Here is a 13,880-nt window from a genome sequence, read left to right on the forward strand (position 1 = left end):
GACAGGCCCCTGCGTACGGCTGCAGTCGCGCACAACCTTCTCCGGCAGCTCCCTGACTCTCAGGCAAACACTGGAAGCTTTAGCGGGACGCGCACTTGGTCTGATATGGGGCAAGCCTCAGTCTCGGCCTGCTAGCGCACTGATGACGACGGAGATAACCGCTTTCCAGCGTCTGGCGGGACTAGCATCGGAGTGTGGAGGACCTTGAACCGTCCGTCAACGATGTGCAACAAAGGTGTCGTTCTTTGTCTTCTCATCGAATGGCGGTTTTAGAAGAAGTCACAGAGATAGAACTACATTTCTAGAGCACAATTCTGTGCCCCTGGGCTTTACGTCGCAGGGAATGCATGGGATGATCCCGCGGACAGCCGCAATGGCTCCCAGGTCCAACCGCGCGTGACAACAGGAGATTTTACAATAGCCGTCGAGGACGTCTATCACCGGTCATCCCAAGGGATGGTCAGCAGTCTCACGTCCCCACTCCGTGAAATGCCTCGGATTCTTCGTGGTTATGGTCCCAAAAGGTCGCGGCCATTTCCACCGGTGAACGGCGCCCTTTCAAAAAGGGTGAGCGGACTCGGAGTGAAATGTTATGAGAAGTTTCTCGAAATATTCTTGATTCTCGGCTTACGTTCTATTTCATAGACCTCAAGCATGCCTCGCCCTTCTCAAAAAGACAGGAATCACGGAAATCAGGGTCACACCGAGCACCGATCCGCTCAATCGTTGCGCATAGTCAAGCGTCTAAGATCCTGAAGAAGAACAAAGCAAATGCTCGACTTGCTTTCTAGCGGATCATTTTTCGCGCACGAATCGGGGATCATGCCAACACGATGTACATATCTTGAGCTATGGCACTTTTGTTGCCCTCCCTGATGCAAAGGTACGTTGCATTTCGATCGTTCAAGCTCAATTTCAAAAGGTATCTTCCGTAGAACCAAGAATGTTCGGCTGATGAATCTCTTTCATACTGGGATCACTGGAAGCAGACGTTGTCAAAAGTTGTCACCAGTCAGCCGTTGACACTAGGCCTATAAATGTAAATGTAGAGTAAGTGTTCAGATCGGTTGCGCCGTTGATACGAAGGCTGATGTTGCGCCCAAGTAGACAGAAATCACCCCGTTCATTGCCAGTACCTCCGCATTCATCTGCGACGCTCACGCTCCAACTAGTCGTAATGCACGTTATTTCTCCACCGGTAAGTATTATACAACTCGGGACCTGCCTGAAATACATCATTTAAACATCCGTAAATAAACATAGTCCATATGGTCCTCGAATAATGAAATTGCCCCACTCCATCTCCCTCGCCTATCGTCCGGGACAGGTCGCCTATCGGCTAGAAGGGCCGCTGGCACCCCCTGCAAGTCTTGCAGCACTGGCTTCCTGCGATGCTTTGAGCCAGTTTCCCAAGCCGACAGCGATAGCTCCAGCAGCTTGAACAGCATGTGAAGCGAGAATTGCGCCTCCTGCTCCACCGGCGAGTGCGGGTATGGCAGGGAGAGTACCGACGGTGATAAGGACCGCAGAGACGGCGCTCATAGCCTTCGGATGCTCGGTGGTCAGGAAATCAAGAGCATTGCAGGCGTTTAAGAGCCAGACCGGGGCATGAGCGACGGTCGTGGTGACTATGCACGGCGAATTAGTATGTCATTATACGTAAAAGCCGAGAAGGAGCCCACCTTCGCCAGGGGACTGAGCAGGAGTCACGGCAGCGGAGCTTGCAGGCGAAAATACGCTCCAATGACTCACGCTTGCGGTGTCACCTTTGTCGGAATCCTTCCCAGCGCTGTGAGTTGACGATATGGTCTTGACGGACGACCCCGAGGGCGATCGCGAGAGCCACCCCGCCATCGTTCTAGTCGTAGTGGTGCTCGGGGCCTCGATCGGCTTCTCAGCCTTCCCCTTGGCTTTCTCTTTCTGGTGACTCTCCACGACCTTGCCCTCCACCTTCTCCCCTTTGCCGTCATCGTCTCCAGGGGCCTCCTTTTCCCTTCCGCTGATGACCCACCATATTCCAGATGGCTTGCTCTGGACTTTGATGGTCTCTGTCTTCTGTGAATCAATATCCCCTGGGCAGCCACACGCGTCAGACGATGTAAAATCCTATATGAGGTCAAATGGATGGATGATGATGTACGTACAACCCATGTTCCGCATAGCCACCTTGAACTTCTTCCAATTCCATCTGTACTTTCCGCCGTGCATGTTCCGGAGAACGGCCTTCAGCTCGTTCAATCGTGCGCGCGCCTTGTCACCGAGGTAACGCTGGCCAACCTTGTACCAGTACTCCTGCGGGACTTTGCGCTCGATGCAGCCGGCTTTAATCTGGGCCAACCATTCGTCGACCGGCGGATCCTTCTTCGGATTGCCAAGAAACATCGGAGGGTTCTTCCACGATTCGTATACGGGCTCAAGGTCGAACTCCTTGATTCTAAATGCGTCAAGCATTGTGGGAATAGTGGAGTTGAAGAGCAATGGTGGGGTGGTGTCAGTTGCGAAGACGAGCTGTGTATGGTTTGGTGTCGTCGAAAGAGAATGATCCTCTTACTGGCGACATTATATGTCTGATAGACTGCCTCATTGCAGAGGTGTGTCAACACGAGGAGTCGGTCTGGCTTGTGTCAAGTCATCTGCAGCGAGCTGCACAAAGGACCGAAGGTCATGCGGGAAGATCGAGAGCCCTTCACGTTTAATGTGAAGCAAAGTCAACGAAGGGTGGAGGGGTCTGGATGCATTTCCGTAGCGAAGAGGTTCCGCGAAGAAAGCTGCTGGACTTATATATAGTTGCTACCGAACGTGATGTCGAGGTTTTCAGCCATTATTTGATTTATAGTGCAAAGGAGGATGGTTGGACCGTGATGAACATCTGTTCGGCTGCTGTCGAGGCGGGCCCAGTCTGTACTCTGACCGAATTGTCCGACGATGGCAGGCTGCACGCCAGTGCCATGTTGGCGAGGACGTGCATGGTGCTTGCAATGTCGGCCTCGGCCCCGATGATGCACCTCGATAAGGCAATCGAGTGAGCCGTGACGCGCTGTCGTCACGACCTGTAGCCCATGCCCTGCGCTTGCCACAATGGATGTGAACTTTCGCAAAATCGACGTTGATGCTTTCGATGAGGATGTGCTACTGGAGAGCGAGCTTTATGATCCGGATCCACGCACCCCAGAGCAAGCCGTCGCGGAGGTGAAAGCGAAGGCAGCCGAGGTTAGAAGCTCACTGTCAAAGTGAGTCTGCTGCTCGCCCCACGGAGGTATATCGCTAACGCAGTCGCATCTGGACCAAGGGGAGACATACCTGGCGCTTTGGCGACAATTCTAGACAACCCACCATACGGGTCTAATGCCGAGGAGGCGAAGGTGCGCGTTGGAGTCCTACACCCCGCATCAACCCGCTCACCCGGTGTTGTGCAGAACTTGACGTTACAAACCCTTGTCACTGTTCTCAACAGCACAAAGAGTGCAGACATTCCCACTGTCGTCAAGTCTCTTACTTCGGATCATCAAGATAATCTGATGAAGTACCTTTACAAGGGCATGGCCATCCCAGGCTGGGGAGACGTCAGTGGGAGTGTACTCCTTGGATGGCACGAGAAGGTATGATTGGTATAATACTCTGCGATGGGCAGAAGTTAATTGAAACTGTTTAGTTGACAGAGGTAGCAGGAACAGGATGTATTGTCAGGACTATGACAGACCGCCGACTGGTATGATCAATGGCGCTAGATCAAGCGGTGCTCCAGGGTTTGCATGAATATTTGCTGGTGTTTGTTTAATGACGATCCAATCTTCCCTATTTCTCTAGTCTCTCCCACCAGAGATCACTCAAGTGCCTAGCACATGATCTTGTTTTATCATTCGTGCGCCCTAAATGCGTGACAATGGTATCGGTCTGATTCACACACGAAAAACCCGATTCTGTAGGCTTGAGCTTGAGCTTCATTAGTCCTCGAAGCAATTGGTTCAGCCAGTAGTGTCGGTGTCACGAACATCCAAACACCACAAGCCACTGCACAAATGAATCCACTGCAGACCCTGGTCTTCGCCTGAGCCTCGCTTTCGGCTCCCTCGCTTGAAGCCTATGCGCCTGCCTACCACAGTCCTGGTGAGTGCTGTGATGCGTGCCAGGTTTGCTTACATTTATCTATGGGGTAACGCTGATAAAGTCATGCTAAACTGAAGGGCATCTTTCCGTATAGTGTCTGTAAAACGATCATGATATTAGATCGTCTCGTCGCAGAACAGCCAACCCGGGAGTTAATGGTGTCGATTCTCACTATGAGTGCTGATCAACTCGATGCTTCAGCATGCCATACCTGCTTTTCAAATCTTCTTAATTTTTGAATTTCATTGAACTTCAGCGCTTCAGCGGAGTGCTTATCATGAAGATTCTGTGGAAAATCTCTGGAAAAGGACAATGTTCTCTTCGATGACATCATTTTGTCACAGTTTATGTGACAAAAGCGCCATGTTTGGCAATACCAGGGAACATCACACAGGACATACTATCGTTGCACCGGAGTTACAGAAAAAAAAACTTCATGGTATCGTGGATTATACGTTTTTTCGCTCAAAATGTTTATTACACATGTGAAAACATCTTGAAGTATGTCCTGTCATTTTTTCGTATTTTTGAGGCCATGGACAGAATTGTTGTAAAATGTTTGAGAAGGAGAGTCCGAAAACGAGCAAAACTTGAGAGTTGCAAATCTTTCTGACGATCGGGTCACACATGCAAATTTGAACTCTGATTGCGGGGCGACTTGCGAAGCGGTGTTTCAAAAAGATGACCAAGCGTCACGCGGCGCGAGGCTCCTTGTCACCCTGCCTGCCATCGGACACTGCCCGTCAAAAACAATTTGGTGAAGAGCATTGAAGTCTTCAAAGTCAAAAAGAATGCTCTATATGTCCTCAGTGGTACCTGATTATCTTCCTTATCTTATTTTCTTGAAATTGAACTCAAGGATCTGAGGGATCTTGAGCATCTTTGAGAGAACTCTGTTCTAAAAACCATTATCTATTGCTTCCTCACTGCTGCACCCAGTTTCTGTTCTTAAAAAAAACTAGCATACTTGAAGAGTACTTAAATGAACAACTGAATTTTTTCGAAAGGTGCTGTCAAAAAACGCTGCGAGGAGCTCGATTTTGAACCTCCCATCCCGTTTGCAAATCTGGTGCAACGATAGTAATGATGGAAAAACCCAGGCACTGCGCGGAGCGTATACAACGAGTCATCGTTGCTCAGCCGTTGCTCTCGACCACAACGCAGACGATCCCTTGTCTGTGGCTACACAATTCTTATTTGTTATATCTTCGTCTTTTATGCACGGTCGCCTCACTGGTATCTCTCCACAAGACAAGTACCGACGCAAGGCATCCCAATCATATCATATTCACTCCAATCAACATGGCACCGACACCAACTCAGCCCCATTTCTGCTGTCGCTACCCTCAGAATCTCTCACCCATATCACTTGCTATCTTGACCCAGTTTCTTTACTTGCCCTTTGCAGGGTCAACAAACAGCTGTACGAACACCTAAAGGACGACAATGTCTGGCATCGCGCATTCACTTGTCAATTTTTGGGCATCGAGCCTGAGAGCGACCTGAATGACACGAATTGTCTCACTCTAAGAAGATCTGAACCTTCTTGGAAGAGGGAGTTTATTACCAAGTATTATCTTAGGAGGTCGGTGTCGTACATGATGTGTAGAATGACAAGCCTGTGCGAGATACTCACGAATGCATTTTTACGTTGCAGCCGATGGTCGTATTCCCGCAACGCGACCATCACTCATGTCCCGCATCATTCGACCATCTCTGACATCCATCTTTTGTCCGAAGACGCACTGCTTAGTTCTTCTCTGCAATATGGCATCGTCGCGCGCTCCTTTCCATTCAATGGCAAAGTTGTCAAGGGGTTTCTTGACACGACTGGGAGCCTTCACGGCGTCGGCGTCGGCAATCCCAACGCGGAGTTTACGCCCAATGTGACTACCTGTGCACTGAGATCAGAAGGTGGATCAGCGAAGATCATATGGGGTTTTAGGAATGGGTCAATCTCAGTCATAACCCATGCACGAACAATGGTCGCTCCCCGGACTCCGACGAAAATACATCATAGCAGTGTAGAGGAAGAACATCTAGGTGCCGTGAACGATGCCCTTTGGACTAGCGATGGCCGAGGCTGCGTCACTGGGAGCGCGGATGGCGCTATCAAGATCTGGAGCATAGAGCGTTTATATTGTCTCTGGACCTCCCCAGTGTCAGCGGGAGATAGAAAGCCGTGCATCAAAGTTCTGGAAGACTTGGCAAACGGAGTCGTGGTGGGCGCTTTGGAAAGTGGCGATATAGTCATCTACTCTGGATTCGACTCCGCTTTTCTTGACGGCGACGTCTCCTCACAACCTCAGCCCCTTGCCAATTATCTCCGCATTCCTGCTCCAAGTTTTTCTACTTCTACCGTCTCGCAGCCAAACGAATCTGAGGAATCGAATTCGGAAATACTATCCTTGTTCATCGACCCGAGCACGCGGTCGCCTGGTTATGTCTGGCTTCTTGCGGGTTATCACAGCAGTGCCCTTTTCTACCGTTATCATATCAACTTGCTTTCCGGCCACGTTGAGTGCACGTCGTTTGGTGACAAGGATTTCGCCCCTGTCCGCTGCATCCAACCATATTTTGCAATCACCCCAGATGAATCAAGTTTCGTCATTGTGGGCGATTTCTTTGGATGCCTCAGTGTCTATGATTGGAACGCAGCACCTTTGGCGACAACTGGATCGGTCCTGAATGTTCAACGCATAGAGGCATTTTTGGATGGATCCGTTTCCGCTATCGCCTTCAACAATTCTATTCTTGCTGCTGGATCGTCTGCAGGAAGCATCAGCATATTTGATATCCTGACCTTCGAGTTGTTACGGTCCTTTGCTCCGCCAGTACAAGAATATGTGCGCAAGATATTACTCAACAGGGAGATGCTGGTAGCGAGTGTTGGCAGCCGGATCATTGCTTGGAAGGCTAGTGCCAGATACGGTCCTTCGAAGCCATCCAATAAGAAGGGCAAGCGAGCATCAACCGCGAAGTGGCAGCGTGCGTCCTTTTCCGTAGCGTCCAGTTTAAAGCAGATTACTCATGGAGTTGGGTCTGCGATACAGAACAAATCGAGCTGCGTCACGACATCGCCGAGTCTCGTGAAGCTCTCAATGAAGAATCACGGTATTTCCGAAAAGTTTTTGGTCGCGAGCGGGAACAGCTATCCACGCTCGAGAAACTAGGGCTCGACGAGCGTGAGGCTGTTGACTATGTCCTCATGCTCAGCCGTGAGGACGAAAACAAGCGCAGGAATCAAATCTTGTGGCAAAATGAAACAACAGGATCATCGTCAAGCGATCAACGTGATTCGACGTTCTCTCCTTCGGGTGCATCTCCGTCTCCACGATTGAATGCTCCGCCTCGTTCTTCCTCTCGACATTTGGCTTCGCCTTCCGCCTCGGAGAGCACTGACCAGACCTCTCATCACATTGGCACGGGATCATCTAGGTCTAGGGAGACATCATCCAACACTTCATATGAGGCGTCATCATCATCAAGCGCGCCGAGCGATGCAGAGCGCGACGTGCAACATTTCCCTTCTATGAGCTCGATCTCATCCACCCTGCCCGTTCAAATCCCAGCGACGCCTGGGCGGTCTCCGCCTTCGGGGCGTGATAATACGTGGAGCGCATCTCTACGTCGCACAGCATCATCATCCTCGACCATGTCGCAATCATCGGTTACGAATTCTCAAACTTCTAGCACTCTCGCATCGCAATCTCCACTTGAAGGAGACCCAGAATTAGAGGCGATTGAGGCGATTGAAGACGAAGAGTTGAGGTTTGCATTGCAGTTGAGCTTGGCAGAGGCGAGAAGTCGATCAGCTACGAGTTGATATGTTTACTTTCTCTGTTTCATGGCATTGACAACCTCAAATTATGCTGAATAGATTTTTTACTTTCCCGTCCTAATTGGCATGTGTTTCGCTTTAGCTTCATCATGACGACAAACTGTGTTTCAAACGAACGAAGTCAATAGCGGGCCTCACATGAACACCGGCCTCGGCAGTTCTGTCTCGATGCATCTCGTTGAACTCTCTTTATGAGCCTGCTGTCGAGTATGCATCTCCTCACAGAAGTACATCATTGGCATGATGCCTGGTCAAACGTCGGCCGTAGCTATTGTGAATTGGACGCATGGGGACCACAAGTACTCTTCCACGTGAATCCATATCGCCCTCTGATTTCGCTGCCGTGGTTCGCTCTTCTTGGAACTATCCATCATGATGAATGGTTGACAGGACAGCCTACATAGGGGACTAAACATTGTGCGCTCACGTTTGACGCAGTTAGGTACAGTGATATACACGACGTTTTGACAGATCGTTCCTTTCCAGTCGTCACCATACTTTATTGACAGAGCCCCACAATATCTTTGCTGAATTGGTAAGATTACTATGTTTAGAAGCGAAACCCTTGAGCGCTTACATGTATGTCACCTTGCGCCATCCGTCCTCGTGAGCTCGCCATGTTCTACTGTATTGGGTGCTTACTTGGTCCATATTCCTAAACAAATTTCTTCAGAACAGTGTCTTCGCAATCTCACGCAACAGGCATAACGTATCCCGTGGTCGACACCGAGACGCAGATAAGCCTTTCCAGTGGATGAGCTCAGTATTGACCATTATCTCTCCGGATGGCATGCTTGCGGCACCTGCGGCCCTCGTCCACGTTCAGTGCACACATAACTTCGGGCGAGTGCCCGATGTTGTTTCTTGTGCATAAAAGGGACAAGACAAACTCCGTACATCTTCGGTACTACAACATTTCCCATGGCACCCTCAGTCGCAGAAACTGTCACTCAGACGCTCGAGGAGCCCACGAAGGGCATCGCGAAGCTTAACTTGAATACTGAGGAGACACCAAAGAACCGTGAAGACGTGAGTACATTAGTCATCGCTCATGTGTATCATTTCTGAATGATCTGCAGAAGGGTCCCTCTTATCCATTTTATTACCCTTACTTTGACGTCGATGAGAAATTCCCTCCGACGGAAATCTTCGAGTTCAGCGACCCTGGACTTCGTGCTGACCCCGCAAAGCCGAACTTGTTGACGGCAGGCGTCACGACGAAACACCTCAGCCCGTACCTCGGCACGGAGGTGAAAGGCACTCAGATCTCAAAACTCAGCAAGGAAGGCCTCGACGAGCTCGCATTGTTCGTGGCGGAGCGCAAGGTTGTATTGTTCAGGGACCAAGATTTCAAGGACCTTACTCCAGAGCGTCAAATCGAGATTGCTCGTCATTTCGGACCAATCCAGAGGCATCCGACATCTGGGAACGTGAAAGGATACCCTGAATTCCATGTTGGTGAGGAGCTCTTGTGTCGCTCTACTGAAGATGCTCTGACCAGTTGAACAACTCAGTCTACCGCGATGCCACCCACAACTACTTCAAGGATGCTAGTGGCAATCGCGCCAATTACACTGGCTGGCATTCCGATGTCGTGAGTGCACTTCTGCCCCTCGCATATCTCTCAGTGGAACGCTCAGTCCCGGCCTGCATTTGTGTAGTCCTACGAGAAGCAAACACCTGGTACCACTTTCTTCTTCGTCCTCGACCAGCCTGAACTTGGGGGAGACACATTGTTTTCAAGGTTCGTAGCTCGTACCTTCGAATCTGTTCGCTGATTATAACATCGTTCCTCAGTCAAGTCGAGGCTTACAATCGTTTGTCCCCGGAATTCAAGAAACGTCTGGAAGGGCTGAAAGCTGTTCACACCGCCGTCCCTCAGGCCGAGTATTCAATAAAGCGCAATGGTCCCGTCCGTCGGGAGCCCATTGAAACCGAGGTCTGTATTCCCTTACTCTGCCAGCAATAGCGTTACCTTGCTGATGAACTACTCTGGTCAGCATCCTCTCGTTCGTCAGCACCCTGTCACTGGGGAGAAAGCCCTTTACGTGAACCAGGGCTTCACCAAGCACATCGTCGGATTCAAGGCCGAGGAAAGCGAATATCTGTTGAAGTTCCTGCTCGATCATATATCGAAGGGGGCAGATTTCCACATTCGTGCAACCTATGAGCCCGGTACCGTTGTTGTCTGGGTGAGCTATGCCTTACCGCTAAGCCTCTCCGACCGAGCTGATGAAATGAACGAACAGGACAATCGTGTGACCGTGCATTCTGCGACGCCTGACTACGCAGACGATGAGAGGCGGCACGCTGTGCGTCTCACCCCACAGGCCGAGGTTCCGATTCCAGCATGAGTGCCCAAAATCTAGAAGCAAGGCCGCGGTGCGCTCAGACGACGTTCAATATGTTGAAGGTCTGCTGTAGCTTGTATTTGTTAGAGAACAGAGATTTGTGGGATAGGGGTATGTAGGCTATGCTTCTGTACATCGGGTAAGTGTGCCATGATAGCGGGTTAAATCCAAAGTGTACGACGATGCATAGACTGACATCTTTACCGGTGTATGGGCACTGAATCTCTATGGCCACGAATCATTCTCGCTGAGCTCTGTGTCATGCTTTAAGCGCTCTGCTGGGTCAGAGAGTGTCATGTACGCTTGTGCGACAAGCTTGAATTTCTCTTCGTTTCCTCCCTGATAAAAATTAGAACTTGCCCAGAGGCTCTCAATACAGTCGATACCCCAAGCTCACCTTGTCAGGGTGATGCTTGAGGCTCTCCCTCCTATATGCCTTTTTTATATCGAGCAGGGAGCAGTGGCGCTCGACGCCTTTGGCCGTATTGGGAATGAGAGACAGGCTTGGCAAAGAGAATAGCACACATACCCAGAATCTTATAGTGATCTTTTTGTTTTTGGCGATCTTCTTCTGCGAGTTGCTCCGCTGTATCGAGCTCATCCTGGAGCGATTGGCGTTCTGCTTCGGACGGCGCATATTCCATCGCCTGCTTGAGGTTCTCAATGGCCGCATCAAAGCTTTCTTCGTGCAGGTTGATTGTTACACGAGTGCGGAGGACCCTGAAGAATGTGGGATGGAGAGTCAAGGATGCCTTGACATCGGCCATGGCTTCTTTGTACCGATCAAGCTAGAACACAAACTATCAAAAAATTCCAATATCACTCCGGGGGTGATGGTAACGAACCTTGATGTATGCCGTGGCTCTGTTGGACAAGAGCACTGCTCGCATATGGCCTCCCATCCCTTCCTCGGGTTTCTCCCCAACAACCTACATCAGGTGCACAAGCCTCTATTTCAAGACGCTTCTAGTACGATCATGACGATCCATACCTCCATCGCTTCGCTGTATTTAGTGATAGCCTCTGCCCATTGAGCGTCTTTGAAGAACACCCTTCCTTCTTCTTTCAGTCGTTCCACAGTCTTCACACGAAGACGGAGCCGCTTGGCCTTTCCGTTGTCTGGATCCATGCGAAGTGTCGCAAGAATTTGCTGAGAAGAATCCGCCAGCTTCCCAGTGAGAAAGAGAACCAGACTTTGTAACATGGTTACGTCGGCAGAGGTTGGATAGTCCTTGATCGAGTTCCTGTGGAAGGAATACACATCAGTCTCGAGGTAGTCCTTTATGGCGAAGAGGGTGCGCACTCAACAGCCTCGCGGGCTTCCTCCCACTTCGCTCGAGCGATGTCTAACTCTATGCCCCAACACTTCCATTCCACCGGGATCTCACCTTGCTCGTCTTCCAAGGCTTTGACGCACATTTCGTGCGCGCTCCGCGCCATCCGCCAGTGGCCCCTCGAACGCGCGCCCTCAAAATCGCGCACATGGCCCTGCAGGTCGATCACTTTCTTGTGAAAAGCCTGCGCAACGCTGTTCTCGGGCTCAACAGCAAGCACCTGGCGCAACGCAGTAAGCGCAGGCATCGTGTTTCCCAGAGCGAAGTGGCAGCGCCCAAGCCGGAGGAGCACTTTCGCGCTCGGATTGTCTTGTCGAAGCGACACGGCTCGCTGGCAATCTGCCAGCCCCATGCGAAAACGTTTAGTCGAGATGTATGCGGCTGCACGATTGGAGTAGTAAACACTCTCTTGGTCGAACCCTTCTGTGTACATTCAAAGTTGATCGTATTCCATTATATGATATACAAGGATTACTCACCGATGGCCTGTGAGTAATAATCAATCGCGAGCTCGAAGTCTTCAGTCTTAAAGGCAGTATTTCCCCTCTCCTTCAACTGCTCAGATAAACGTTTCTTGTTGATATCATATGCTCTAGGCTGTCGAGGGCTATGATGTAACCCTACATAGATATATCAAAGAGACGCTGTACAGCAGTTGGACATACGGTAAGGGTGGCTTGGGCGGCTTTGACGGTTGCTCTTGGGCCTTGGATGGTTTTGGGTGGGCAAACTCCGGACCATCATCAGCCTTCGATATGCAAGCGCTACAAGGCACGGGTTTTAGCGGGATGCGAACAAGACAAGTAACGGCGTACTTCGATGCATGTGTATCATTGCCGCATATTGAACAACACACTATGTGAGTGGCACGAGGACTGAGCTATTTTCAGAAGCGAGACAATTAGGCATTGTTTGTGAAGGCATACGGTGGTGGTGGAATATCCGGCTTCGACGCGTTTGCCCCGGTTTCCCATGGTTCTTGATGTGTATACGGGCATCCGCTGAAGCAAGGCTTAGCTCCGAGTAGAGTGTTAAATCGCACAGCTCACTATGTCGAATGATCCGCGCCACATTTTCTGCACTTTGACTTCCACGACGTCCCTGATGCACACTCGTATATGAGCATGCTATTAAATTTACATGATACTCATCCAAAATCTTACGATGCGATCCGAAGGCATGTGGACAGTCTTGTGGGCCGTGTCCGAGCCCATGACATTTCTAAGCTCAGACGAATCAGACTGAGTCAAGGGGCGTATCAGTATCGACTCACATAGCACGATCTTAGAGGACACTGGGCACGCATGTGCCCCGTCTGCCCGCAATTGAAGCACTTTCTGGACGTAGCGCGCGGCATCGGGCAGCCTCTCAGCTGATGCCCAGGCTTCTTGCAGTTGAAGCAGACGCGTTCGCCATAGGTGCAATCACGCCTGTCGTGATCGTCTAATCAAGTATCAGAGTTGGTTGAAGACGGCAAACGGGTCAGCAACAAAAACTTACTATCGCCGCATTGATAGCACTTCTTGGGTTGTATTTCCCCGTCCATTGGGCCGCGGCCTCACAGAAGGTCCTGCGGGTGGTGCACCTGGAATCCTGGACAACAAATGAGAATAAACAGCAAGATATGTGAAGGTAGAGGAGTGAGTCGAAGAGCAGAGAGGGCACTAGATGAGGAAGCCTGCGTAAGGGTACCAATGAGCGCCTCACCATGATTGATGCCTGTCAATCTGAGCTCTGGAAGGCTACGTGTTGATCCATTAATGGCTGGAACCATACTACAGCTGCTCTCAAAACTGTAGACACTTTTCCGGTTTTTTCTGCTCAGGAACTTTGCTTACTCTTGGAGCGGGATAAACAGGTGCAAATGACTGCATGGGCACTTGAGTGCAATGCGGGCGCTGAACACCTGAGCGGCTGCTCGCCTGTTGTCTCTTGTCCCTCGTGAAAATGAAACTCTGGATGTGTGGGCAGAACACCAATCCAAGAACTAGCCCGGGGAAATCAGCATTTATACTCTGCTTGCTGCTCAGGGGAGAGTGCATTGAAGTTGAAGTTTCCATTGTTAGACATAATCAATCAATGGTTGGGAAGTAAGTATCGTGTCGAGCAAAGTTGGGAAAATACCTTTGCAGCCTGTGGGCCTACTCAAGAAGTAGATGGTCGTCATCAGTCGTCGTCACTGGCGGTCACGTCTGAAATATATGCACCAATGCACAGAATCCAGTCCTCAAATAAGGCAACTGAGCG

The 13,880-nt window shown here is 50.4% G+C and overlaps 5 protein-coding genes across 5 annotated transcripts; 3 read left to right on the forward strand and 2 right to left on the reverse strand.

Annotated features, from left to right (window-relative positions):
- Positions 1-1,332: 1,332 nt before the first annotated feature.
- On the reverse strand, positions 1,333-2,451 carry HETIRDRAFT_452835 (uncharacterized protein; the record flags this gene model as incomplete). Its single annotated transcript, XM_009550004.1, has 4 exons — positions 1,333-1,628; positions 1,683-1,695; positions 1,753-2,072; positions 2,145-2,451. 4 exons carry the CDS (start codon positions 2,449-2,451, stop codon positions 1,333-1,335), a joined length of 936 nt encoding a protein of 311 aa, XP_009548299.1.
- A 591-nt stretch (positions 2,452-3,042) lies between these two features.
- HETIRDRAFT_477333 (uncharacterized protein) lies at positions 3,043-3,715 on the forward strand (the record flags this gene model as incomplete). The annotated part of the gene is made up of 4 exons (XM_009550005.1): positions 3,043-3,230; positions 3,290-3,362; positions 3,417-3,599; positions 3,653-3,715. Exons 1-4 carry the CDS (start codon positions 3,079-3,081, stop codon positions 3,713-3,715), a joined length of 471 nt encoding a protein of 156 aa, XP_009548300.1. The 5' UTR covers positions 3,043-3,078.
- Positions 3,716-5,267: 1,552 nt separating this feature from the next.
- HETIRDRAFT_445514 (uncharacterized protein) lies at positions 5,268-8,007 on the forward strand. The gene is made up of 3 exons (XM_009550006.1): positions 5,268-5,692; positions 5,765-7,095; positions 7,161-8,007. The coding sequence occupies exons 1-3, from the start codon at positions 5,325-5,327 to the stop codon at positions 7,931-7,933; spliced, it is 2,472 nt and encodes an 823-aa protein (XP_009548301.1). The 5' UTR covers positions 5,268-5,324; the 3' UTR covers positions 7,934-8,007.
- Positions 8,008-8,557: 550 nt separating this feature from the next.
- Positions 8,558-10,302, forward strand: HETIRDRAFT_435092 (uncharacterized protein; the record flags this gene model as incomplete). The annotated part of the gene is made up of 7 exons (XM_009550007.1): positions 8,558-8,977; positions 9,028-9,406; positions 9,463-9,542; positions 9,610-9,692; positions 9,746-9,887; positions 9,949-10,140; positions 10,198-10,302. Exons 1-7 carry the CDS (start codon positions 8,870-8,872, stop codon positions 10,300-10,302), a joined length of 1,089 nt encoding a protein of 362 aa, XP_009548302.1. The 5' UTR covers positions 8,558-8,869.
- A 222-nt stretch (positions 10,303-10,524) lies between these two features.
- Positions 10,525-12,607, reverse strand: HETIRDRAFT_452839 (uncharacterized protein; the record flags this gene model as incomplete). The annotated part of the gene is made up of 8 exons (XM_009550008.1): positions 10,525-10,638; positions 10,697-10,773; positions 10,829-11,087; positions 11,145-11,228; positions 11,291-11,543; positions 11,603-12,056; positions 12,113-12,230; positions 12,560-12,607. The coding sequence occupies 8 exons, from the start codon at positions 12,605-12,607 to the stop codon at positions 10,525-10,527; spliced, it is 1,407 nt and encodes a 468-aa protein (XP_009548303.1).
- Positions 12,608-13,880: the final 1,273 nt, after the last annotated feature.

The sequence above is a fragment of the Heterobasidion irregulare genome (assembly GCF_000320585.1).
Source record: "Heterobasidion irregulare TC 32-1 unplaced genomic scaffold scaffold_07, whole genome shotgun sequence".
In the NCBI taxonomy this organism is placed as follows: domain Eukaryota; kingdom Fungi; phylum Basidiomycota; class Agaricomycetes; order Russulales; family Bondarzewiaceae; genus Heterobasidion; species Heterobasidion irregulare.